Consider the following 24,338-nt stretch of genomic DNA (forward strand, 5'->3'; position numbering starts at 1 on the left):
AAGTTTCCGCACTTCGGGCCTCCAAGGCCTCTCTTTCTCCCCCTGGCGGACCCGCTCTCGATGGTGGTACGGGTCACGTGACGGGGGCGGGGTGACAGCGCATTCTGCACGGCTTGGAGGGAACCAGCTTCCGAGGCCGATAGGGGAGGGGGCTCGGCCTTGGACAAGTTGGGGGGCGTGACATGTCTCTCGAAGATCCGTTTTTTGTAGTCCGAGGGTGAGTGACAGCGATTGGGGAGGTCAGAGAGTGTTCTGTCCCCCTGCCAGCCAGTGCCTGGGTGCCAGCCGGAGCGTGCCAGGCATTCTGGGCATCCCCGTAGGGATCGCCCCTTGGCCGTGTGGGAGGGATACACATGGGGATATGAGGGTCTCCTGAGCCCCCACCTCATTTGGGGGCGCAGAGGTGGGCAGGATGATCGCATGCCTTTAGCCGCGCCCGCTGTGTCCCTGCCTGCAGCGAGGTGCAGAAGGCGGTGAATACGGCCCGCGGTCTGTACCAGCGGTGGTGCGAGCTCCTGCAGGAGGGCGCGGCAGTCGGACGCGAGGAGCTGGACTGGACGACCAATGAGCTGCGGAATGGCCTGCGCAGCATCGAGTGGGACCTCGAGGACCTGGAGGAGACCATCGATATCCTGGGGGGGGTGGGGGTTGGAAGGCGGCATGGGAGAGCTCATTGCAGTGGCAGGGGTGGGGAGGCTGGACACCTACGAGGTGTTGAGGGCTTTGAGGCAGAGGAGGGCGTCATATTTGGCTCTGGTCTTGACTCTTGACTCGCGGCTTACGCATAGTGGAAGCCAACCCAAGCAAGTTCAAACTCCCAGCCGGAGACCTGCAGGAGAGAAAAGTGTTTGTGGAGAGGATGCGGGAAGCAGTCCAGGTGAAGAGAGTTTCCAATGGCTTGAGTGTGGGGAAGGTGGGTATCTTTACTCTCTGATGCTGTCCTCACCCCTAGGAAATGAAGGACCATATGGTCAGCCCCGCAGCCATAGCCTTCATCGAGAGGAATAATAGAGAGGTAAGGCATCCTGACCCACTATCCTCAGTCTCTCGGGTCACCCTCCCCCTTGAGTGTGTGCCTGACCCCCCTGTATGTGTTCAGCTGTCTCGTTCTGTGTGTATGTCTGTCGCTTTTGTGTCAACATCCATCTTCTCTGTGTGCAGTTGTCTCCATGCTGTCTGCCTGCTTGCACTTTCTGGATGTGTACACCTGAGTTCTCTCTCTCTGTATCATCTCTTCTGCCTTCTCCTGTGGGTCTGTACTGATTTCCTCTGTGTGTGTGTGTTTGTGTGTGGTGGCCTCGCTCCATTTTTTGCTTTCTGTGTTACTGTTTCCAGGATATATGCTTACCTTTTTCCTCTGTGGATGCACTTGACCTATCTGAGCCTGAACTTGGCCTCTAAGTGGATCCCTGTTCCCCGTCTGTTTTTGTGCATACACACCATTTCTCTCTGTGAGGGGTGCTTGCCCCATGCGTGTGCCCACTCTGCCCCCTGCTGCCTCTGTTTGTACACCTGTTCCCTCCATTTTGTGTGTTTATTCTTTGCATGTTGTGAAACACCAGCCTTATCCTATAAACCCACATAGGGTCTGGGAGGGTTGGAGGCTGAGGCCTGCACCAGCTTGGAGTCCTGTAGCAGGGGCCACATGCCTTCCAGATGTGCTGCTTTGGGGATTAAAATTCAATTCTTAAATACATGTGTTTATATGATAATAAATTTTCTCCAGGGATTCATTCGTTCAATCCTCATTCATGCCAACCCCAGGAAACAGGGATTATAGCTCTCCCCATTTTACAGACAAGGAGACTGAGGCACAGGCAGGTCAAGTGATATGGCCTTGGGGTCACCTTGCTGGTAAGTGATGGCTCGAGGCACCCAGGCCATCCCACTCCAGAGACTGCCTTCCTGACTAACCACTGTCTAGATTTGCCACAAACCTTGTCTGTCTTTGCTTTGACTCACTGAGCCTGTGGTCTGGGCCCCTGCAGATGTTGACGAGCAAGCCAGCCACCCTGAAGTCATCTAGTGACTTGTTGGACGCCAGTGTGGTCTCTGCCACCTCTCGCTACATTGAAGAGCAGCAGGCCACGCAGCAGGTTTGTGTGGGAGGCTGAAGGCCCTGGACTGGAAGCCCTGGGCTACAGCTCAGGGCTCCCTGCTGACAGCAGTATCCACCTCTACAATCTGCAGCTGATCATGGACCAACAGGATCACCAGCTGGAAATGGTGTCTGGGAGCATCCAGGTTCTGAAACACATGTCTGGCTGCGTCAGGGAGGAGCTGGATGAGCAGGGCATGTGAGGCCAGGACCCTGGGGGTGGGCCAGGAGCCCTCGGCCAGCTGCACTGGCGTGCACAGACTCTTCAGGGGCTGATGCCATCCTGATCTCGGCAGTATGCTGGATGCCTTTGCTCATGAGATGGACCACACCCAGTCTCGGATGGATGGGGTTCTCAGGAAGATGGCCAAAGTATCCCACATGACCAGTGGTGAGTCTGCTGGGGGAGGTGATTCGGCAATGGGCAGAGGGGTGCTGTTGGGGGTGCTGCCTCCCCTCTGTGAACTCTTGACACTTTTGCCCCCAGACTGCCGACAGTGGTGTGCCATTGTGGTGCTGCTGGGGGTGCTTCTCCTGGTCCTCATCCTGTTCTTCTCTCTCTGATCCTGGTCCTCCCCAGGGAGCTGGTGCCTTGAGCTGGGGGAGCCAGCAGGGCCCTGCCCCCTGGGAGGAGGGGGGTCATGCCTGGGGAGCTGTCCCAAGGTTCTTATTCAGAGCCAGTAGGACCCTCAGGGCCTTGGGCTGGAGCCCCCACCACTGGTCCTGTCTGAAGTGCACTTAGAGGGTGGTGGAGAACCTTTGGGGAACCTCAAACACACCCTGCCCTGTTTCTACTTCCAGTGCCCCAAAGCCATCTATTTGCCCCTGTGCCTTCTACACATGCCAACTTGGAAATAAAATCCTAGCCTTTGTTATATATATTTGTATCATACAGTTTGTTGATCTGAACTTGAGGCTGCACCTGAATGGGAACTCCTATTCTAAGCCTCCTGAGGCCCAAGTGCGCATATGTGCACGTGTATGTTAGGGATTTCAATGGTCCACAACTGGTGTGGAAGACTATTCTGGTTTATCTGTTGGTTTTCATGATGGATATTTTTATTAGTATTGAAAATTCCAAACCCTGATTCTTCCTTGAGCTTTTGAAGTTCAGCCTAAACATCTTTTGCTTGTTCTGTGTCTAAGATAGGTAAATCCCTTAGCTGGGGAGATGAACAGTCACTTCTGAGGGGCCTCTGAATACCTCGGGACTCCTTTGTTCACCTGGTCACTTCCATCCCTCTGTGACGCATCACTCTAACAAGGGAGTGTTTGTAAATTTAAGGGCTTTGCTATAAAGCCTTCGTGAGTACAAAATGATTCCTATAAGCAGAGTAAACTTGTTAAGTGATGTGAACCTTAGTTTATTGTATAAGATGTTTCCATCCTGAGTATTATGTAATCAGGCATCAGAACCACCCTTCTCAGTCGCTCATTTACATATTGTCAAGTGCTGTGGGTTACAGGGGTGTCTGTCATTCCATTAGGCTGATTTGTCAAAAAGAACCAAATAGGTACAGATTCCTCTTTTTTTAAAATGCAAAACCACTAATACTGTGGTTCAGGTTGTCTTGATCCACTCTATGCTTGGTTCTAAGTCTTCTAAGGGGTTACAAGATGTGCTTCTGGGGATCAGAGTGTGTTTCCATCTACCTGGGTTTACCTACGTGTTAAGACAGATTTCCTATTACTTGAGGTGACCCTGGACGAGTCACCTCTGGATTGTTGTTGATGCCTGTTGGCTCCCCCAAAACCCTATTTTCTGTCAGCTGATGCTGGGCTTCAGGACTCCAGAGGGTTGGTCTTAGTGGAACATACCCTGGTCACCCTGTGAATTGAAGCGTCACGCAATCATCTCCCCCATACATCATGGGCTGGACTGGGCAGAGACAACACCTCCTATTCCATCTCCCAGCAATTATCTTTTGATTTGATGGGATCCCTAGGTTCGGTCAGTAGTCTTCCCACACTACTTGAGACATATATGAGTCAATGGGCCCCAAAGGTGCTTTGTGTCTTTTTGATTTGTTGATAGAACCTTTTTCCATTAGTACCCTCAGGACCCTACACCTCTTCCAGGTGTTTTAAACCACTGGCTAAATTTAGACTTGCCATCCCAACTTTAGTGTTCCTTCTGACGTGTGGATGCACTAGCTTGGGAAGGGGTGAGGGCTGTGGGTTTGTGGTTCAGGACGTGTTTCTGGGGCTGGGGGTGTCAAGCAAGTGGGTCTGTAACACAGCCAATTCAAAGGAGCTGATGCCCTTCTAGCTTTGGTGGAGCTCCTGTAGGATGTCCATGCAGGATTTAGGGCTTACATATGATGAACAGCCTGGGGCAGGTGTTGGGTTTGTACACAGTGGGGTAACCTGGAAGGAAGTGGATGCTGTCAGCAGTCTGGGTCTGAAGCTTAGTTTCCCCATCTAAAAAGGGCCATGTTGCTCTTCTCAGGCTGATGTTCTGAGCACACCCTGAGCAGGGCCCCTGCCAACGTGAAGCCCTGGAAAACAGGGGTGTTGCTCTGTGGAAAGAGGGGAGCCCTGGTGTGCAGCGGGTGTCCCTTCCTGGGCCCACCACCCAGCACCCCCAGTGAGCCGCTTGCGCCAGGGCTGTTACAAAGGCGTTTAGTTTATTCTCCTCAGTATCACTGATATTCTCATGGTTCACATTTCCCAGTGCGGCTCCTCTTCTTACAGTAGTTAATGTGCAATCTCACTTACGGGCCCGGGGAGGGGGGCTCGGCCCAGGGCAGGGAGGGCGTTGGCACTCCACGCGGACAGGGCGGGCCATCTGTCCTGCGTGAAAGAGGTGCGGGTGAATGGGCGGCCGGGGGAGGCGGAGGGGGGCCCCCCACAGTCATTTTTGCGTTGGTCAATGATTCTCCACTCATGCTCCTTCCTGGCTGCCCGGGGTGGGGGGTCCATGCAGCTCAGGGTCGGGCAGGGCGGGGAAGGGAGAAGGAAAAGCAGCAGGCCGCCCAGGAGCAGGGAGGGCAGGGTGGGAGGGGCGCAGGGGTGGCTCCTGGGGTAAGGCACAACCCTGTCTTTGGCTCTCCTGGTGAGGAGTTTCCTCCCCTGCACCCCTGCCCAGCTCCTCTCTCCACCCCTTACCCCCCCAAACCCCCCTACACACAGTCCCGGGAGCCAGGGGCACCTCCTGGGGTTCCTGAAATGAGAAGGCTCTGCCACCCAACCCAGTGCTGCAGGAGCTTGGAGAAGGAATAGGGGCGAGCCCCACCCGAGGACAAGGCAGGGAGGGGCTGAGCAGGGGCCTGCCCAGGACAAGGGGGTGGGGAGGGAGAAGACCCCAGTCCCAGAGAGCTGGCCCCCGCTAAGGCCTGGAAGGAGGGGAGCGCCTGGGGACTCCTGCTTCCTTTTGGGGTCTGGCTGGTGCCCCAGCCCACCCCTGGGCCTCAGTTGGCCCGGCGGCTTGCCAAGTGACCAGGATATTGTGCTTTGGGATCGATGCTGGGGTGGGGTGTCAAGGCCAGGATGAGGGGCAGGGGAGGTGCGACTAAGGTGCTTGTGCTTTAGCTGGGGGTGTCCACTCCCCCCACACACTCGGGGCGGCTGAGGGCTAGGTGCCGGGGCCAGGAAAGCAGAGTGATACTCGCCACCCCTGCAACAAGTAGATGTCAGGAAGGACCCAGGCAAGGGCTCCTGGGTAAGGGGGGGAGGCCTCCAAGTCAGATTCCAAGGGTCCAGCTGGCCCCTACTCCACCTCCCATAATCCCCCTGCCTCTAGAAAGAGAGAGAGAGAGGCTGCTGGGAGCAGTGGGCTGGTCAGACTAGGGAGGAGACAGAAGACAAGGGCTAGAGACAAAAATGTGAAATTGCTAAGAAATGACGCCCTGTGTGTGTGGTGGGGGGGGGGAGGTAAAAAACAGAATCCTTCGAGTTCACAAATAAAATTCAAAAAAAACAAAACCACTCGTGGAGCTGGGAGAGGCTAGGAAGAGAGGAATGGTAAAAGAAAAAAATTCTGCAAACAATCGCTAACAATGGAAGTGGGCTTGGCCCTGCCAGGAACTGGGCTCAGCCAACTGACCAAAATCAGGGATGCCCTTCCAATGTAGCTCCGTGGGGGAGGCATCGGGGTGAGGGGGAGCTGGCCAGACCCACAGGAGCCCAGGCAGAGAGGGGGTTGGGACCCCACCTTGGAAACGCAAGCCCACACTCCATATGCATGTGCACATTCAGCCTGTCCCCGGCCCCCTACCCCATCTTGTCTTCCACGGCCCCAGGGACCGAAGGGAACATCAGATACGGTCCCGTTGGTTTGAAAAATAAAAGGAATCTTATACTTCAATATTTCATTAGCTAAAAAAATGTTTTAAAAAGTATGTACAGGGGGTGGGGGCTGGGAGCCCTGCCATGGGGGCGGGGTGGGGGTGGGGAAGGGAGGGAAAGGCAGCAGCCCCCCCTCCCCCAGCCTGCTCCCCTGGGTTCCACCCCTGGTCCTACTGTCTCTTATATCTTCATTTGTTTAAAAGCAAAACTTCTACACAAGCACGCGCGCACACACACACATGCACACCCACACGCTTCTGCAAGCCCCGGAAACCTCTCCTTCTATCCTCAGAGACCCTCCGTCTGCCCTCAAGGGCCCCCTCACTCAGGACCTGCCCCTCTGGCTAAGCACAGGGTGGAGGAAGAGAAGGGCGCTGGGCCTGCCACCGCCCACCACCTTAGGTCAGTCATGGAAATTCTCTGAGCCTCAGTTTCCTCAGCTGTAAAACGGGCAGTCCTCACAGCCTCGCCTACCCCAGCCCCCAGGCGCAGGGACAGGCGAGGGAGACAGGAAGGCGCTTTTGGAAACGTGGAAGCACTGGGAGGTGGTGGTGGGAGGGGTCCTGAGAACCCCGGGCCCCCGCGAGTCCCAAGGGGCTGCGGTGGGGGGCGGAGGCTGAGGGATGCTCCTGCTGGGTGGCCCAGGGCCTGAGAAAGGGGACCTCCCAAGCCCCCCAGGCCGGCCCCTCCCTGTCCCTGGCCTGGTGAGTGGGGAGACAACTGCTAGGGGTTAGGAGAGGGAGAGCAAGAGCTCCCTGACTGTGCACGAGTGTGTGCTGGAGAAGGCAACGCAGACCTCGCACCACCTGCCATCCTCTCCCAGCCCGATCCCCGATCGGATTGGGGTCAGGGGGTGGGACAGGGGAGGCAGAGGGGCTGGGAGCATGCAGCGCCCCCCGCGGGTCCTGGGGAAGGGCAGACAGTAGCTCGTGACCAAGATGGTGGGAGGGTGTGACAGGAGGGGGAGTGTGACGGCCCCGTGGGAGGGTCCGGTGGGGGTTACTGGAGGGCCTCCTCGGCTGAGGGGCCAGCCTCGCCGTCATGGCTGGCTGTCTCGAAGCCGTGTTCCACACCCATCATGTCCGGCTCTATCTTGCCCGTGTAGCTGATGAAGGTGGTGTAGGCGTCACCCTCGGCCATGAGTGGCTTGACCTTGGGGATCCAGCTCTTACGCACAACGCGGCGGGCATTGGTGCACATGTCGGCCGCGATGGCATTCATCTCGCTCTCCTTGAAGTTGGGAGCAAAGTTCTGGCAGTAGTCTGTGTGGGCAGAATGGGGAGCTCAGGCTGACCGTGGCCTTGGCCTCCTGTCCTCCAGATAGGCACTCAGCCATGCTGTTCCGAAATCTCCCCACCACACACACACACACCCTCAACACCCTTGCATACAGCACACTAAAACACATCCTTGGACCGCAGGTTTGACTGAGCTTGGCCATGAGGTGTGGATTTGATATGAGATGGCCCAGTGGTCTTGAAAAATGTGGGTCATTTGCCAGAATTTAGAAGCTGGGAGAGTCCCCGTGAAAACCCAGACTTCCCTCATGACAACTGGCACATTTTAGACCCTCTCCCAAAGGCTTTGTGGCTTCCCTTCAGTGTACCCCACCCCAAGAAATCTCTCAATCATAGCACTCTTCCCAACAAGCCTAGGCTGAACCTCAGAATCCTTCTTAACACCTAACTCTACCCATCCATCAGGATCAACACCAGGGAAAAGGACCACCTGCCCGCCCCAGGCCCCCCACCACCCCAACTCAGCAAGCCAGACACTCACACTTGACGGCGTGGAGGACGCGACTATCCAGCGGTTTGCGGCTGGGGTTGTTACTGGAAGAGCGGATACCGGTGCCGCAGCTGTTGGCCAGGGTGTTCCTGTGTGGGGGCCACGAAGAGGGGAGTCAGGCCCGCTGTGGTGGTGGTGGGGGCACAGGGCAGCCCCATTCCCCCCAACCCCCAGGGCTCTGGCGTGGGCCTCACCGGTCAAAGAAGGAGGCCAGGAGGCGCCGCAGCAGGACCTTGTGCCGCGTGCCTGCGCTGACGTGGCAGTTCATGAGCTGTGCCCTTGTGATGTACACGTTGGTGCCTGGAAGTGGGGGGGCCAGAGAATGGCCAGGGGGCCCAAACCGCCACACCCCCCACATGGCCAGGCCCTGGCCTGGGCCCAACCAAGACCCTCCTTGACAACTCAACCCAAAGTGGCCACATCAGCACTCAGGCAAGGACAGTGACTATGGCGCCACCATGGGGCACCCATGACGGGCTCTTGCTCACACAAACACCAGAGCAGGCAGCAGAGGCTCGCACCCTGGCACCCTGGCTCCAAGGGCCAAATTCTTAACCACTGTGTTAGCTCACCCTCAAACCACGCTATGGAAACACTGATCTACCCCCATGTGGCCAACAGTGCTGCCAACACTTAAACCAACCTCTGGGGTGGCCACCTAGAGGTCAGTCTTTGATTTGTATCAATGCTGAGGGGTGTCAGCTGCCCCAGGACACAGCCGGTGGGCAGCAGGGCTGAGACTGGACCCTGAGTCTGGCTCCTAACCACTATGCCATAGGCTGCTGGCCCAAAGGACACCGCAGCCCCAGGTGGAGGGAGGAGGAATTCAGAGAGGAAGTGAGGCTGGCCCACCTGTCACCAGCTCCAGCTTCTCAGAGGGGTCACCCTCGTCGTAGAGCTTGGGGTGGCAGCGGTTGCCAATCTGGTTGATGAGCTCAGCCGGAAGAGATGCCAGGTCTTGCCGCACCCGGATGCGATTCCGGGACTCAGGGGCCACCTGCTCAGGGAGGGCTTCCACCTTCTCAGCTGGAGACGGGAGAGAGTGGCATGCTGGGGATGGGGGCAGCAGGAGAGTAGTGGGACCAGGCTTGGGGGCCGAGGGGGGTGCCTCACCGGTCTGGCCGACGTTCATCATGCTGTACATGGTGTACATGTTGCAGATCTGCCGGTACTGCTCATCTGTGCCCTCCTCGCCCGCGTCCTCCTCCTCATCCTCCTCGTTGTGGTAGGAGCCGGGGCTGTCGCTGGTGTAGGCGCTGGAGGTGCCAGGGCTGGTCCGCTCAGATGTGCTGGGCCCACTCACCACTCCCCCGGCTGCCGCCGCCGCCGCCACCGCTGCTGCCCCTCCAGTCGGTTGCCCAGCCCCGGCCCCTGCAGCCACCCCAGTGGGCTGTGCCGCTGCTGCCACCACCGGGGCCTGCTGGGACTGCCGGTTGGTGGCCAGGTCCGGCGTGGAGAACTTGGCCATCTTGCGGCTGCCGTTGCCACCACTGCCACCCCCAGCCTCCTTCTGGCCACTGTCCCACAGCCGCTTGGCCACGGGTGTGCACTGCACAGAGTCCGACTCCTGCTGCTCTGTCTTGACACGCGACACAAGGGGCAGTGGGGTGCCACAGGCCGGCCAGCTCGACGTCTGCGCCACAGGGCTCTGGGGCTCGGATGAGGGGGCCTCCTCGGCGTGCAGGCCCTGGGAGTCGCAGCTGGGGGAGCTCACCTTGAGGAAGAACTCTGTGCCTTTCTCCATGATCTCCTGGATCTGCAGGAAGCCGGCCGTATACATGAGCAGGAACTGGTCACCCATGTTCATGCTCAGCCGGCCCGTGTAACAGAAGCTGAGGATCTGCTGGAAGGACTGGGGCTGCACGGCCGCCGGCAGCTCCACCACGGCGCTCCGGCTGCTGTTGAACAGGTCCCGGAAGTAGGAGCTGCTGGCAGCCAGCACGGCCCGGTGGGCCTTGAAGGCATGGCCCTTGACCACCACTGACACGTCACAGTACAGGCCCTGCAGCCGCTGCTCGTTGAGGCACTCCAGGATGCTGTTGCCGAAGTTCGGGATCTCCATCTGCAGGGTCTGGGCCATGGCGGCGGCGGCTGCATGGGGGACAGGGAGAGATGGAGGGGCGGGTCAGACGGCAGACTCAGCTGGCCGCAGAGACACACATGGGAGCACGGACATCCATGTGGTGGGGTTTGCCATGGCGGTAAGACTTACAAGAGCCACCTACTCCTGTCCCATCCTGGCCTTGCCTGTGACAGACTGTCAAACCAGCTAAGTCAGCAATAGGCCAGGCTGGCTGCATGCTGTCCCTTGCAGAAAGGAGGGCAAGGGCATACTTACATAGTGCTTGAATATTACATGAGTTAGCACAGTGAGCACCCTGGGAGCATTCACCATCACTAGTACTACACAAACAGGTTAATGCTGAACGGCATGGACAAAAACACTGAGAAGCCAGAGTCATCCGACTTTTCATGCTGTTTTTGCAGTACTGAGCACAAGACCCTCAATCACCATTTGCTGAATGAATGAATGACCACCCAAGAAACCCTGAAACAGCATGAACATCACGAGTCATCAGGAAAATGCAAATCCAAACCACAATGAGACACCATTTCACACCCACTAGGCTGGCAAGAATAAAAAAGATCAGTATTGGTGAGGGTGAGAAATGAACTAGAATCCTCCTACACTGCTGGTGGGAATGTAAAATGGTGCAGCTGCTGTGGAAAACAGTTCCTCAAATGGTTAAACATAAAGTTACCATATGACCTGGTGATTCCACTTCTAGGAATTACACTTGACAAATGAAAACACATCCACCCAGAAACCTGTACATGAATGTTTGCTGCAGCACTACTGATAATAAGCAAAAGATGAAAATAACCCATATGTTCATCCACGGATGAATGGATAAACAAAAGGTGGTCCACCCACACAATGGAATACTACTCAGCCATTAAAAGGGACGAGCTACTGGTACATGCTACAGCTTGGATAAACCTTAAACACATGCTAAATGCAAGAAGCCAGACAAAAGGACCAAATATTATATGATCCCATTTATATGAAATGTTCAGAACAGGCAAATCCAGACACAGAAAGCAGATTAGTGGTTGCCAGGGGCTGAGGGGCTGGGAGGATTGGGAGTGTGAGCAAACGGGTGCAGGGTTCTTGCCCTAACGAAAAATGTTCTGAAACTGTGGTGATGGATGCACATCTCTGAAAATACTAAAAACTACTGAACTTGTACACTTTAAATGGGTGAACTGCATGGTATGCATCTCAATAAAGCTGTTGAAAGGAGAGATCGTAAGACTAATGTCCTCTGGGCAGAAGTGCAAATGAGACTTGCCATGTACACTCTTAAGGGTCTTTTAAATTTAGAACCTGGTGAATGTATTGCTTATTTACAGAAATAAACAGTATTTTAAAATAAATAAAATGTGTGAAACCACACCACAAAGATTTAATTCATGCAAATTTAACCCTGAAGTGCTTGAGGGGTGAGTGGAGAAAGAAATGTGAATTTAAGGAACTGCCTGAGCCCCTGCTCAGGGAGTCCACCCCCTGCCTGACCTGTGAGGTACCACCTGGGGGGCCCTGGCAACTCTCAATTGTGTGAACTTCTGCATCCGAGCCTATTCCATCAGTGCACATTCATACCCAGGAGGAAGAACTGGTCAGGTGAGAATGGCATGTTCCATACTCTGCAGGTAATAATCATAAAACGGCTTTGAGGGAAGATAGGGCTTTACAAGTGCCCCCACTGGTAAAAGTGAGTCCTCTGCAATTCTACAGGTGTAGAGGGCAATGACCCTGAATGGGCAGGGTAGGGAGAAGAAGAGGGCCTGAGCAGAGAGTCAGGCTGGCAAGAAGAAAGAGAAAGGAGAAGAGTATGTGCAAAGGCCCCCAGGCAGGAACTAACTAGAGCCCCCTGTTATTCTCTCACTCCCATGTTAGCTCTAATGCTTCTTTCAGTTTTTCATTCCTTAGCAAATCCATTCTAAGCTGCCTCTGTGGGCTGAGCAGTGGGGATGCAGTGAAGACTTGGACCCTACCTGGTAACACAGGTTCATTCAGAAAGGGCTGCCTGCAGGAACAGAAAAGGCCATGTACCCATGGGCTCAGAGGTGCACACTGGGGCCAAGGTAAGTCCTGGCTCCAGAACTGACTCGCTTCAGGGTCCAGAAACTCCAAACCTCTGCTTTTTCATTTGGAATAAACACTGATAATGCCAACCTGATTCTGCAAACTCAACCTGTACTCACTGAGCTGCTCCCTGTGGGAGACCCTGAGGGAGACGCAGCCCCTGTCCCTCCCAGCAGGCAGACTATCAGAAGAGCTGACGTGTGACCTGCAGGAGCTCCCTGAATCCTCTTAGCAAGCCTATGGGGCTGATTTCATACTCCCAGTTCTCAACTGGGAAAACTGAGACCATGTGGAAGTTAAGGCCTATCCTGAGGTCATACACGAGTAAGCAGTAGGGGTAAGATTCAAACCCTGTCTGGGCACTGAAACCCATGATTTCCCTTGGCTGTACCCTCCTCCTCCTCATCAAAATCATTGTCACCACCACGGAAAACAAAAAGGCAATCAGAAGTGGGAGGCAGAGCCAGGGAAACACTAATTAGAAGGCAGCATACACCTCCCAGGAGATCAAACTAAAGGCTGCACAGGCTGGGAGATGAGCCTCTGAATGAGGTGAGAGAAACTGAGGTACCAAGAGGAGGCAAAGGATGGAGCCCAGAGCTGCCAAACCGAAACCCCTCGGGGCTGTGGGGCCCAAGTGACCAGGGACAAAGCAGCCAAGGAAGTGGCTGGCTGGCCTCTAGTCCTTGAGGGGGTGCTCTAGACCCTGGGCTTGGAAGGCTCACACCCCAAGGGGGAGGACCAAGGCAAGACAGGCATGCAGTGGAGCTAGAGCCCCTCAGACCTGCGTTCTGATGCTGTGGGACCCCAGGTCAGCCCCTCAATTCTCTGCCTCAGTTTGTTCAAATGGGGAGGAATTCATCCAACCCGGATGGACTGCAAGGTACTGGAGACACAGCCCTAAAGAGGACTGGCTGTGTTCACATGGGGATCACTGTCTAGTGGGAAGACACAGGACTGATTATAGTTGGGGTGAGTATGTCACCAAGTGGCTGATCTTGGGGAGGGAGGGGTAAAGACAGGGAGATGGAGAGAGCAACCAACAGTTGTGGGCAGGAAGGAGCCAGGTGCAGTCTGGAGATGCCCAAGGAGGCCTGAGTGGCTGGAGGGCAGCACAGGGTGTGGGACAGGCAGGGCCCTGGCCTGGTGAGGATGAACATCTGAGAGTGGACAATGGGAAGCTGGAGCAAGAGAGAATGGGGCTTAGACCAGCCCTAGGACACTTCCCGGCACCAGAGGCAGGGTTGAGAGCAGGGACAGAGACAGACTGGCAGAGTGGTCGGACCCAGGAGCGAGCCTCTATGGGGAGCCAGGGCATCATTTTAAAAGTAGTAATATACAGGTACTCCTCCAAGGAGACTGTCAACTCCAGGAGGGCAGGTGTTCTGGCAGATTGGATCATGATGAGCTGAACAGAGGTAGATGATCAATAAATATTTGTAAACATGTTAAATAGTGTAGAGAGAGTGCCAAGGCGGGAATAGATGACTCCAGTCTGGGACATGGCAGCTGGAAGTGGGGGTGGTGTTGGAGGAGGGGGACAGAGGGCCAAGGAGGTGCAAATACGGAGGTGCATGCTTCTGGGGCTACAGAAGGCATTCCGAGGGGTCATCCCAAGTGCACTCAGAGTGCTGGGCACTGCTGCATGCATTTTCCAAGGGCTACATAAGTGCTCACAGCACTCCCCAGTGAGGGCTAGGATCACCCCACTTTATGGGTGGGTACCAAAGCACTGCCTGAACCATCCCAAGCTGCTGGACTTCAGGGCCTGACTCCTTCACTGGGAATTGGCACAGGATGGCTTTGTGGGGAGTGCTCAGCAGTGGGGGCACTGAGGTCCTCAGGATAACGGGAGGGAACAGAGATGCAGGGAGTGGGGTGCCAAGGGTGAGAGCCAACCTGACATTGAGGCTGGGATCCTCAGCCCTCGTGAACCCCATGGAGCCTGAGCACCCAGTATCCAGGGCTTTGAAGCCTTCCACCAATTGGTTGGGGCAGGGGAAGCACACAACTTGTGCAAAGTGGTGATACAATCAGTGCGCAGGAACCCCCCTACAGTGATGGGGAGTAGGGTGGTAGGCCTGCCTCACTGCCCCTGCAAGTAGGACAGGGTAGGGAGAGGATGCGGTTGGAAGAGACCACTGGAGACCCCAGAGACCCACCCTGGGCTGCCCTCCCTCTTGTGGCCCATTCCAGTCTGCAGGACTCAGAAGGAACCACGGCCCGTGGTCTGGTGCGCAGCCCCTCTCCTACCCCAGCCCCGAGGGAGGAGCTGTGGAACCACGATTTGGCTCCCAGGAGAAACGGGTCTAACGCAACTGCTGCCTGGCCTGGGTCACCTGCTGGTTGGGAACTGGGAGAACAAGAGCCAGGGGTCAGGCTCTCTAAGCCACCCAATGACTCCGCCCCCACCCACACTGCACAGTTCCCCTCAGCCAGACCTTTGCCCAAGCCGTGCACCTTCCTGGGGTGCCCTTCTTCTCCTGCTGCCCATGTCTTCCTCCTCCACCCTCAGCTACCCCCTGCTCTGAGAATTCTCCAGACTAGAGAAGAGGCCCTCTTCTGCACTCCTCCTACCCCCAGCCCTGGCACCATTATGCTTACCTCCAAGAACACTAAATACCACTTGCCTATAAACTCCCCAAGGGCAGAAAACCATATTTGAATTCTCTCTTCTCACAACTTGGCACGTCAGCCTGCGCATCTTCTGGGGTCCCCAGATCCCCTCAGAGGGGAGGGGCGGCCTTCAGTCCCACACAAGGCCAATGGGACCCTTCCAGCATCACTGTGCCCAGCCCTGGACAACAGTGGGTTTCCCAGCGAGACGCAAGGGCACGACACGCGGTTTCCATGACCACTCAACAGTCACTCAACAAATATTTGCCAAGTGCCTGCCTGGGGCAGGCCACAACTAATACAAGGCCCTGCCTCCAGATCTCATGGTCCAGAAAGAGACATGACCATTCATCCAGGGTCACACAGATCAGTGAGGTGCAGGTCTGGGCCTCTGACCTCATCCAGAAGAGAGCACTGGAGCTGAGGTCTAGGGGGCACAAGGGGGTAGAGGTGAGGGGAGATCTGACGAGGTAGTGGTAGGCTCACAGCACAGGGAAGGTGTGCGGAGCCCGGAGAGAGACGCAGGCACAGCCCTTCCAAAAAGTGAAGGAAAAGTAAAGGCTGACTCTGGGCTCAGTTCTCAGCATGCTTCTCTCCTCCAGGGGATCACACCCAGTCTGGGGGCTCTGCCACAGACTGAATTGTGTGCCCCTCAATTCATGTTAAAGTCCTCATCCCCTGTGTGGCTGTATTTGGAGACGGGGTCCTATTTGAAGGTAATTAAGATTAAATGAGGTCACAAAAAGTGGGGCCCTAATCCAACAGAACTCCTTATCCTTGTAAGAGGGAGAGATTTCTCTTTCTCTCTCCAAACACACACACTGAGGAAAGGCCATGTGAGCACACTAGAACCCAACCAGAACCTGACCACACTGGCACCTGGGACTTCCAGCCCCCAGAACTGTGAGAAAATAAATGTTTGTTGTTTAAGCCGCCCAGTCCACGGTATTTTGTTATGGTGGCCCAAGCCAACTAAGACAGGCTCGAAACACCATCTACTCACCCAACTCCCTCACAGAGCCCCTGGCCTGGACCTTCCCACGGAGGCCAGACTTGCACACACCCCAGATGCAACCTGATGTGCCGGCTGCTGAGCTCCTCCTGCCCTGCCCTGCCCCGCCCCCACCTCCTTGCTTCCAGACCCTCGGTTTCACACCCCCGACTCCCTCAAAACTAGTTCTTACCACCTGGGCCCCTACGATGTGCATGGGGGCCCTGCATTGTAGACCAGCCTGCTCTCGGCTCTCCTAAAATGCAGGCCCCAAGACAGTCACAGCTCTTCTACCCTCCTGGTCACTTATCTCAAATTTCCAAAGGCAGAGCCCTTCCTGATCCCAATTCCTCCAACTGCTTCTCTTGCTTGATTCTTCCACCATCTACCCATTAGATAGGCCTTTGGCTATGTGTCCACTCTACCCGGGCAGGGCATCTGCCTGTCTGATTCACACTGCTGTGTCCCCTGCCCCTAACAACTGGACGGACACACAGTCGCTGTTTGCGGAATGAATGGAATGAATGAAGAATTATTTCCATTACTTCCAATCGAACTCCCCTTTCAGTCACATTGTGACAAGAACAGAGAAACTCGGAAGAGGTCTCTGAGGCTGGGCAAGGGAGCCACCTGCACCGTGGTAGGGGGCTGCTGGGGCCCAAGTGAAGGGTGCTGGGCAGACAGGCACCCTCCTCCAGCAGCCGCGCGATGTCGGTGGCCCACAGTCAGGGTCCCACTTGGGGCTCAACATAAGTGTGGTGGGTGGAGGGCTGGAAACAGAATTTTTTGTGTGGAAGTGCAATTCCTGGGAGTTGAAACTGCCAGCTCTTTGTGAAGGGAGCTGTGAGTTCCCCAGCCAGCAGAGGCTGGGGGACAGACTTGTGCCTCACCAGGGACCGTCCTTCCAGCTGACTTTCCAGGGAAGTGGTGAGCGGCCCACTGACATGTAAGCCATTTAAGGGAACCCACCAACTCCAAGTGTAAGAAGGACCAAAGGCCCCTGGAGAACCCCACAACTCTTCACTCAGCTCAGCAACACGGCTGGGGGCAGGAAAGCGGCACACTCCCAGGCTGCTCAGGGTGTGTTCCTGGCCCAAAGCCATTCGGACCCTCCATAGGGGCCGGAGTGGAAGGCAGATTAGGCAAACAAGCTACTGAGGAGCAAGGCAACACCTGGCTGTACAGATCTTTTTTTTTTTTTTTAAAGCATTCACATTTGATTCATCTTTTTCTCTGAAAAGCTTCCCTTAACTCCACAGTGGTGATAGGATTAGCAGCTAGCTGGCACTCACATTGCCCCTACTGTGCACCAGCACCTGGTGAGGGTGCAATTATTCTTCTCACCAGTTTCTGAGGAAGACAGGCGTCTTCCTGCCATTTCATGGATGAGGAGAGCGAGGCCCGGGATCACATCCAGGCCACCTGGCTCCTGCCCAAGAATCAGGAGGTAACGGCGGCTGAGGCTTCCTGACTGTGGCTGGCCCAGGCCGAGCTCGTCCTCTGCAGCCACCACAGCAAGACCCATTTCATGACTGGGAAAACTGGGACTCAGAGAAGCCAGAGCCGAGAAGGGAAGCCATGACAGGCTGAGGCCAGAGTTGGGGTCTGCTGCCCACCTGGGGCCCCGATCTGAGGGTCCTGGGTGCTGCTCTTTCTGCTCCCCTTCAGGAGGCCTTCTGCCTTCGCCCAGCCTCCCCCAGCTATTCTCCACTCTCCCCTCACTGCCACCTCCGGGAATGAGCAGTCTAGGCTGCTGCCTTTCTTCCCTCCTCCCACTCTCTCCTAGCAGTCCCTGGCAATCTGGCCTCCGCCTGCAGCAGCTCCTTAGAGAACTCAGCCAAGCTCCACCCCCTGTCCCAACTCTGACCACAAGCCCACCTTTCTGAGTTACATCACATTCCCGGTGTGCCTTCAGACCCAAAGGACATGGGGGCAGGGGCAGCTGCACAAAGAGTGGTGGGAACACCAAGTGCAAAGGCCCTGAGGTGACATGGGTGAGGCTAACACAAAGGAGGCTGGTGGGGCAGGCAACTACTGGGATGTGGTTGTTGAGATGCGCTTGGAGACCATGCAGGGCCTTGAAAGAATTAGAATCTTGTAATTAGGTTTGATCATCTCCTACTTGTTTAGAATTATGCTTCCTTTCCTCTACACCCCTAGAAAACATTTCTCTATAGTAGCACTCAGCCCCCCACCCGATCAGTCCTTCCCAACTAGAAAATGGGCTAATAGCAGCAGCCACCTCTTAAAGCTGTTTTAAGGATTAAACCACCAGGTAACACAGGCAGGTTGGTGCTTACTTTGTGGTGGGTGTCCAGCTGCTATTATTAGTCATGTCCCCTTCTGTCCATCCCCCTGGCCCCTTGTAGGACTGTCAACTCCCAGACAGCAGTGAAGGCATCTTAGACCTCTCACCATCTCCCAGAGCCTAATGCAATTTCATGAGGTATCAGGTGGTACTTAGTGAGGGCTCCCCTCGTGCCTTCACCCCATCATCCCATGCACCAGCCTCTCATGTAGCCCTCAAGATAACCATGCAGCTGGGAGCCCCAACTGCAGTGCCACTGCCACTGAGGCCAGATGGTCCTCTGTGGTGGTGGCTGCTCTGTACAGTATATGATACTGAGCAGCATCCCTGGCCTCTACTCCCCAGCCCTGGCTGTGACAACTAAAAATGTCTCCAAGTGTCCCCTGAGGGGGGCAGAATCACTTCTAGTTGAGAACCACTGTGGGGCAGGTACGCCTGCTTGTTCCCACTTATCAGATGAGCAAACTGAGGTGCAAAGGTCACAACCTTTGCCCAGGGTCTCATGGCTGAGAAGTGGGTGCTAATCGTGGAATCTGACTCTGCACTACACCATGCTTGCTCCCTTTACCTACCCTCTGCTTAATTCACTCACCATCCTCACAAAGGACCCTCGGGTCTCTAAGGATGCAGAGACCTTCACCAAGGAGACAGCAAAAGATAGATGGGGCAATGACCACAACCAGACACTGGACACAACATGACAGTCACTGGCTCAGTCTCGCCTCACAGCCTCTGTGGCTCAGAAAGCTCTCCAGGGGGAGAGAGAGGGATGATACCTTCCGCCATGGGGACCCAGGAGTAGAGGCTGGGATGTGGGCCTGCGTGCTCGTGCTAGGTATGGGCTTAAATGAGTTAAAAATGTGTGAAGGTGCTCAGAGCAACCTGGCAGCCAGGGAAAGGATCGAGGGTGACAAGAGGGAGGGAGGACCCAAAAGAAGGAGCAGAGGCTGGTGCAAATGCCGCCTCCATGTCTTCAAGGCCAGCTCACCATCTCCTCAAAGGCAGCAAGCCCTACCTGAACCTGGCAGGCCACCTCTATCATGGGCTCTGGCAATGACACGGATGAACCAGCTCAGATCTTGTTGCACCAACTCCCAACCCTCTCTAAACCTCCTGACTTCAACAATGGGTCCTGCCAAGACCAATCAAAACTCATCTGCTCCCAGCCCTGATGAAGAACTGTTGGGGCGCCCCACTGCCTGGCTGGGGCACCAGATTTTTTTTTTTTTCCAAAGGCCCAGAATGCAGGCCAAGAGGTCTGGACTTACATCTGTGGATGATGAAGGGTCCAGGAGACCCTGAGATCAGGTGCTTCTTTTCTGCGTACGGCACTAAGCGTCTCTGTCTCCACACTAGGGTCACCCTTCACTCCTTCCCTCATGAAGACAAGATGTTTAGAGCACTTAGCAGGAGCTTGGCACATGCTCAATAAAGGCTTTCAATGTGCTGTCCTGTCTGCCTAGAACATTCGCCCCTCCCTGCCCCAGCTCCCCCCAGCTGGCTGATTTCATATTATTCAGAGCTCAGCTCTCCTGGAAGCCTTCCCTGACCACCCAATCAAAAGCACTCCACCCACCCCAGCACTATGGCTTCACCTTGTTTTACTACGTTCATGAACGTAAGGATATCAGAGATGATGGTGATCGTTTGTTTGTCTGAGGTCGGTCACATTCACTAGAATACAAGTTGCTGAGAGCAGCTCTAGGGTCTGGTATTCAGGGCTGCTCCTCATGCCCCAGTAGGGAGTTGGCACCCACGTGAAATAAAACCATCCCAAGGGTCCCTTTACTTGTTGCTGTTGCCTGCCAGCCTCTTTTGGCCTCCTCCATTTCTGCGCACCCGAAATCCTCACAGAAAAGCAATCATTAAGAGTGCTTTCTCCAGCTCCAGGCACAAGCTCGGACCCAGCACCCCCTTCTCTGCCATCTGACACAGCAGCCAACTCCCACCAGTCTCTGCCCCCGTTCCAGCTGTATGACTATAGGTGGCCACCCCTGGCCTCAGTACCCAGCCCAGAGCCCCACTGAGGCCCTCTTCTGAGCACCCAACCAGGCAGGGGGAAGGCTTCTTTACATGGGGCTGCTGGCCCAGTTTCTACCCCTCCCTGAACCCGGAGGCCAGCCAAAGAGGGGAGGGGGGCCCAGCCCAGGTGGGGACATTTCTAGGAACTATGGGGAGACTGGGGAGAGGAGAGGAAGGAGGTGACAACCCATCATTAAACCCAGATCTGGCTGATACCACTCAACCCAGCAGTTTGTGGCTCCTGTCTCAGGTGCTGAGGATCCCAAGTTAACATTCCCAGGGCACGCTAGTAACAGCCTTGCAATTAGCCCAGAGAGAAGGAACAAGAGCAGGGGTGGTCTGACCAGGGACCAAAGTGAGGCAAATACAAACCGGGAAAAAAAGCAAAATCCAGCTTCAGAGCCAGGCCCCATCCTCATAACCACTTCCCTCTGCCAGCCGACAGCTCCGTGATCCTGTCCCCCTAGCTCCCAAAAAGAGAACAGGGGATGACCTGGCTTCTGGGAAAGGAGCTTCCATTGATGTGGCTACCTGAGACACCAGGAGAACTCTATTCACAAGGGTACTGACCTCCCCCTTCGGATGGGCAAGAGGAAAGTCCTGGGCAGAGAATTCCCACCAGGGAATCCAGAACAGCAGGGCACTCTTCCAGTCACGCCCCTCAAAGGCCAGCTCAGGGGGGCTGTGGGTTGGGGCTGAGGGTCAGTCAATCCCAGGCTGCCACTATCTAGTTGTGTTACCTAGAGCAGGCCACCCAGAGCCTCGGCTTCCTCTGCTGTACCATGGAGAAGGCCTAAGCTGACCTGGTGGTGGTGAGCAATCAATGAGCTCATCTGACCAGCAAGCTCAGCACAGGGCCTGGCCCAGGAAGAGCCCCCCAGAGGAAGAGCCCTGGGACTGGTAGCACCAAAGGCCTGGGTCAGGGTGTATTTTCTTGGTTTGATCCCCTTCTTGGTGACCTGCCTTCACCCCATCAGGAGCCTCCAAGACACAGTGAACAGAGCTTTATATGCTCACCTCCCAGTAACTCACCTCCGGAGAGCTGGTGTCTGAAAAGCTGTGAGGTCCCAACCTCTAGGCTTCAGCCTCAAGGCTCTGGTCACAAAAAATGGGGAAAGAATCTAGGACTCTAAGATACTCAGATAACGGGGGCTGGGCTGCCTCCCTGCAGATATATGGGGTGGGAATGGGCAACCGGGTGGTAAACAAGATGCCAGAGCTAGGTGTTTCAGACTATTTCCCAAGCTGCCCACACAAACACCCACCTGGCCGGCAAGCACCTTGGAACAGACGGCAGATGCTTGCCCAAAGGGTAGGTGAGGACCCAGAGCCTGAAAGGCAGGGATGAAGTCTGGAAAAGGGGAAACCCCTCAGGTTTGGCCCCAAGCTAACACCTAGCCAGGGAAGGCAGGCGCATCTTGGCATGAACAATTTGAGCACACGAGTTTCTCCGGACCTGCTCCCACATCCCCACTAGTCGACCCAGCCCAAAGGCTTTGCCTCCCCCTTTACCCAAAGCTCCTACAGTAGTTCCTCAACCTACCTGATCGTCCCCGTATCTGGCCCTCCTTCCCCAATCTCTCGGAGCCCGAACCTCAGGTGACCCCTGCAAACGTCTCCGGGATCTCCTAACCGCCCCCACCCGAACTAACTCCGCCCACACCCACCCTGCCCCACTTCCTGGGCTTCTCCTCAGCCGCCCCTAGGCCTGTAACCTGACCCACCTCCTCCAGCGCCCCGACAGTACCTGCAAGCCCGGCCCCTCCCCACCCTCCCCCCCTCGGGGCCATTTCCCTCCGGCCGCGCCGCTCTCCCCTCCTCCCCCCTTCGGCCGGCCCAAAGCCCGACTCCTCCTCTCCCTCCCCCTCCGGCCTCCTCGGGCGCCTCCTCACTTTTCCTCCCCGGGCCCTTCCTCCAACTTTCCAGGGCCCCGGCACCTGCCCCGGCCCGGCCCGGCCTCGCGCGCGTCTCGCCGGGAATGAGAGGAGGAGGTCTGGGCCCAATCCCGACGTCCCAAAGCCCCGCGGCCCGGCCCGGGGCCCAACGCTCAAGGCCGCTCGCGGGGGCCGGGACTCCTCGCACTCGCCGGCCGGGGCACAGAGCATGCTGCCGGCCAGGTTCCTCCCCGGTCGGAGGCGGCCCCTATGTCCTCCCCCTTCAGCCCTTAGCCGGACCTCCGATGCCCTCCGCCCGCCCCGGTGAGACGAGGCCGGAACCTGGCCTGGAGTGGGCCGCCTCACCTGCGCCGTGGCCGCGCTCTGGGGGCTCCCGGCGGGCTCCGCAGCGGCGGCTGAGGCCGGGCCTGGGCCCGGGGCGCGCCCCCCTGCGCCGGGGCCTCGGCCTCCGCCTCCGCGGCCTCCGCGGCCTCCGCCTCAGCAGCAGCGGCAGCCGCGGCGGCCATTCATTGTGGGCCAGGCCGCCCCAGCCGAGCGCCGAGCGAGCGCAAGGCGCGCGGCCGCCGCCGCCATCAGGCCGAAGGAGGAGCGGCCGTGGCCCCACCCACGCACCGCCCCAGGTGCCCGCCCCCGAGGCTAGGCCAGCCGAGCGCCGAGCGCGCGCCTTCTTCCCTCTTCTCCCTCCGCCGCTCGAACTCCCAGCCGGGACCTCAACTCTGCTGGAAAGTTCGAATCCCAATCCCGCCAACTTCTAGTTCCGAGATCTGAAGCAAGTCGCTCTGCCTTTTGGAACTTTAATTTCCTGTAGAAACGCAAACAATAATGTCTCCTTTTTATGCTAGGCACTGGTTAAAGTTCTTTACCGGATTATCTCGTTTAAACTTCACAGTAACACTTTTAGGTAGTGTGAAGGAAAATACTGCAACCATATCAGTAAACAAAGAATGCTGAAACCAAGTCATCAGCAGCTGCCGCCATCCCCCAGTGGGGTCGGGCCTACAGCCCAGCCTCTGCAGCCACTCACAATGGTGCCCTCTGAGCGGACTCAGAATAAGAAAGGACAGGATACTGGCCCTAGATAGCTAGGTGCTTGTCAAAGGAATGAATTCAGTGGGCCCAAATGTTCCTCCCATTCATATAAAAGCACTAAATTTTTTAACTTGAGATGCCTGGTTTTCTTTAGACAACAAGTAATCTTTTATTGTTCCAACTACCTGGTCTTTGTTGTAAAGCTCCTAGATATCCTAGCTCCTCCCCTACCTCTTGGGAGCAGTCCCTCAGAGCGATCTGAGAGGCTGTCATCCCGTCTAGAGTCCTCCCGCCAAATAAAACAACTCTAAACTTCTAGGCTGCGCATTTATTTCAGTCGACAGTAGGAATTATTTTACACACACACATACACACACACACACTTTATAGAAAATAAGAACGAGAAGCACAGAGAGATGAAGAAACCTGCTCAAGATCACACAGCAAAGAAGTGGTGGGTGCCAGGATTCAAACCCAGGCTCAAGAAGAGACAATAAGTTACTACGTTTATGATGTTTATGCGATGGCAGATTCCATTTTAAGCATTTTACCTGCACTAACTTGTTTAATTCTCATAACATCCCAATAACGAAAGTTAAAAAGTTTTGCCCATTTTGCAAATGGGGAAACGTCAGCAGAGAGCTCCGTTAAGAACAAGTAGCAAGGCGAGCTGGAACCCAGGCAGTACAGACCACCATGCTCTCCTTTTCCACGCCAGTTAGAACCTACCGAGGATTTACTATATGAGTGGGCCTACTTTGCACATTTGCCAGGCATTCTGTCATTTAATCTTTGCTCTATCTTGGAAGCTAAGATTCTTATTTAACAGGTAAGGAAAATGAGGCCCAGAGGCTTAAGTAACTTTCCAAGAGCATGTGGTAGGGCTGGGATTCAAACTCAGTAATTCTCACTTCAGAGCCTGAGTTGTTCCTGCAGGGTGCCCTGAATAATGTGTTTACAGAACCCGGCACACAGGAAACGATCAATAGGTGATTTCTCCGCTTACCGCCCCTTTTTTGAGTCTCACCTTCCTCATCCGTGAAATGGGGCTAGTGACGTGTCCCCTTCCAGGGGAGCCGCAGTGATTAAGGCCACCACACAACACGTTCAGGGCTTTCATACATTTTGATCCCAGCCGCCCACTGTAGGTAGCA

At 55.8% G+C, this 24,338-nt stretch overlaps 2 protein-coding genes across 7 annotated transcripts; one reads left to right on the top strand and one right to left on the bottom strand.

Moving 5' to 3' along the window:
• The first annotated feature begins 60 nt into the window (after positions 1 to 60).
• STX10 (syntaxin 10) lies at positions 61 to 8,217 on the top strand. Of its 4 annotated transcripts, none has more exons than XM_045516111.2 (8): positions 61 to 217; positions 458 to 627; positions 783 to 877; positions 953 to 1,015; positions 1,989 to 2,096; positions 2,191 to 2,293; positions 2,395 to 2,489; positions 8,089 to 8,217. In XM_045516111.2, exons 1-7 carry the CDS (start codon positions 183 to 185, stop codon positions 2,481 to 2,483), a joined length of 663 nt encoding a protein of 220 aa, XP_045372067.1. In that variant the 5' UTR covers positions 61 to 182; the 3' UTR covers positions 2,484 to 2,489; positions 8,089 to 8,217. The 4 variants fall into 4 exon arrangements, with proteins under 4 accessions (XP_045372067.1, XP_010952470.1, XP_010952471.1 ...); XM_010954168.3 differs by lacking the exon at positions 8,089 to 8,217 and adding an exon at positions 2,586 to 2,975 and having other exon boundaries at positions 2,191 to 2,297; XM_010954169.3 differs by lacking the exon at positions 8,089 to 8,217 and adding an exon at positions 2,586 to 2,975.
• On the bottom strand, positions 4,707 to 24,337 carry NACC1 (nucleus accumbens associated 1). Of its 3 annotated transcripts, none has more exons than XM_074350643.1 (6): positions 24,212 to 24,337; positions 9,287 to 10,264; positions 9,026 to 9,199; positions 8,368 to 8,473; positions 8,165 to 8,262; positions 4,707 to 7,647 (listed from the first exon to the last, which is right to left on the bottom strand). In XM_074350643.1, the coding sequence occupies exons 2-6, from the start codon at positions 10,251 to 10,253 to the stop codon at positions 7,385 to 7,387; spliced, it is 1,608 nt and encodes a 535-aa protein (XP_074206744.1). In that variant the 5' UTR covers positions 10,254 to 10,264; positions 24,212 to 24,337; the 3' UTR covers positions 4,707 to 7,384. The 3 variants fall into 3 exon arrangements, with proteins under 3 accessions (XP_074206744.1, XP_074206743.1, XP_074206742.1); XM_074350642.1 differs by lacking the exon at positions 24,212 to 24,337 and adding an exon at positions 22,501 to 22,710; XM_074350641.1 differs by lacking the exon at positions 24,212 to 24,337 and adding an exon at positions 14,928 to 15,102.
• Between the last annotated feature and the right edge of the window lies 1 nt (position 24,338).

Source organism: Camelus bactrianus, chromosome 22 (genome assembly GCF_048773025.1).
Source record: "Camelus bactrianus isolate YW-2024 breed Bactrian camel chromosome 22, ASM4877302v1, whole genome shotgun sequence".
Taxonomy (NCBI): Eukaryota; Metazoa; Chordata; class Mammalia; order Artiodactyla; family Camelidae; genus Camelus; species Camelus bactrianus.

What these genes read in the sequence shown, in the direction of transcription:
- NACC1 (XM_074350641.1), bottom strand. Translation starts at nt 15,027, where the DNA reads ATGCGCAGGCTGACGTGCCAAGTTGTGAGAAGAGAGAATTCAAATATG. An exon ending in GATGAACGTCGGCCAGACCG is followed by an intron (nt 9,200 to 9,286) that starts GTGAGGCACCCC and finishes TCCCGTCTCCAG; the next exon opens with CTGAGAAGGTGGAAGCCCTC. An exon ending in GAAGCTGGAGCTGGTGACAG is followed by an intron (nt 8,474 to 9,025) that starts GTGGGCCAGCCT and finishes CCCCACTTCCAG; the next exon opens with GCACCAACGTGTACATCACA.
- STX10 (XM_045516110.2), top strand. Translation starts at nt 183, where the DNA reads ATGTCTCTCGAAGATCCGTTTTTTGTAGTCCGAGG. An exon ending in AGCAGCAGGCCACGCAGCAG is followed by an intron (nt 2,097 to 2,190) that starts GTTTGTGTGGGA and finishes TACAATCTGCAG; the next exon opens with CTGATCATGGACCAACAGGA. An exon ending in GAGCTGGATGAGCAGGGCAT is followed by an intron (nt 2,298 to 2,394) that starts GTGAGGCCAGGA and finishes TGATCTCGGCAG; the next exon opens with TATGCTGGATGCCTTTGCTC.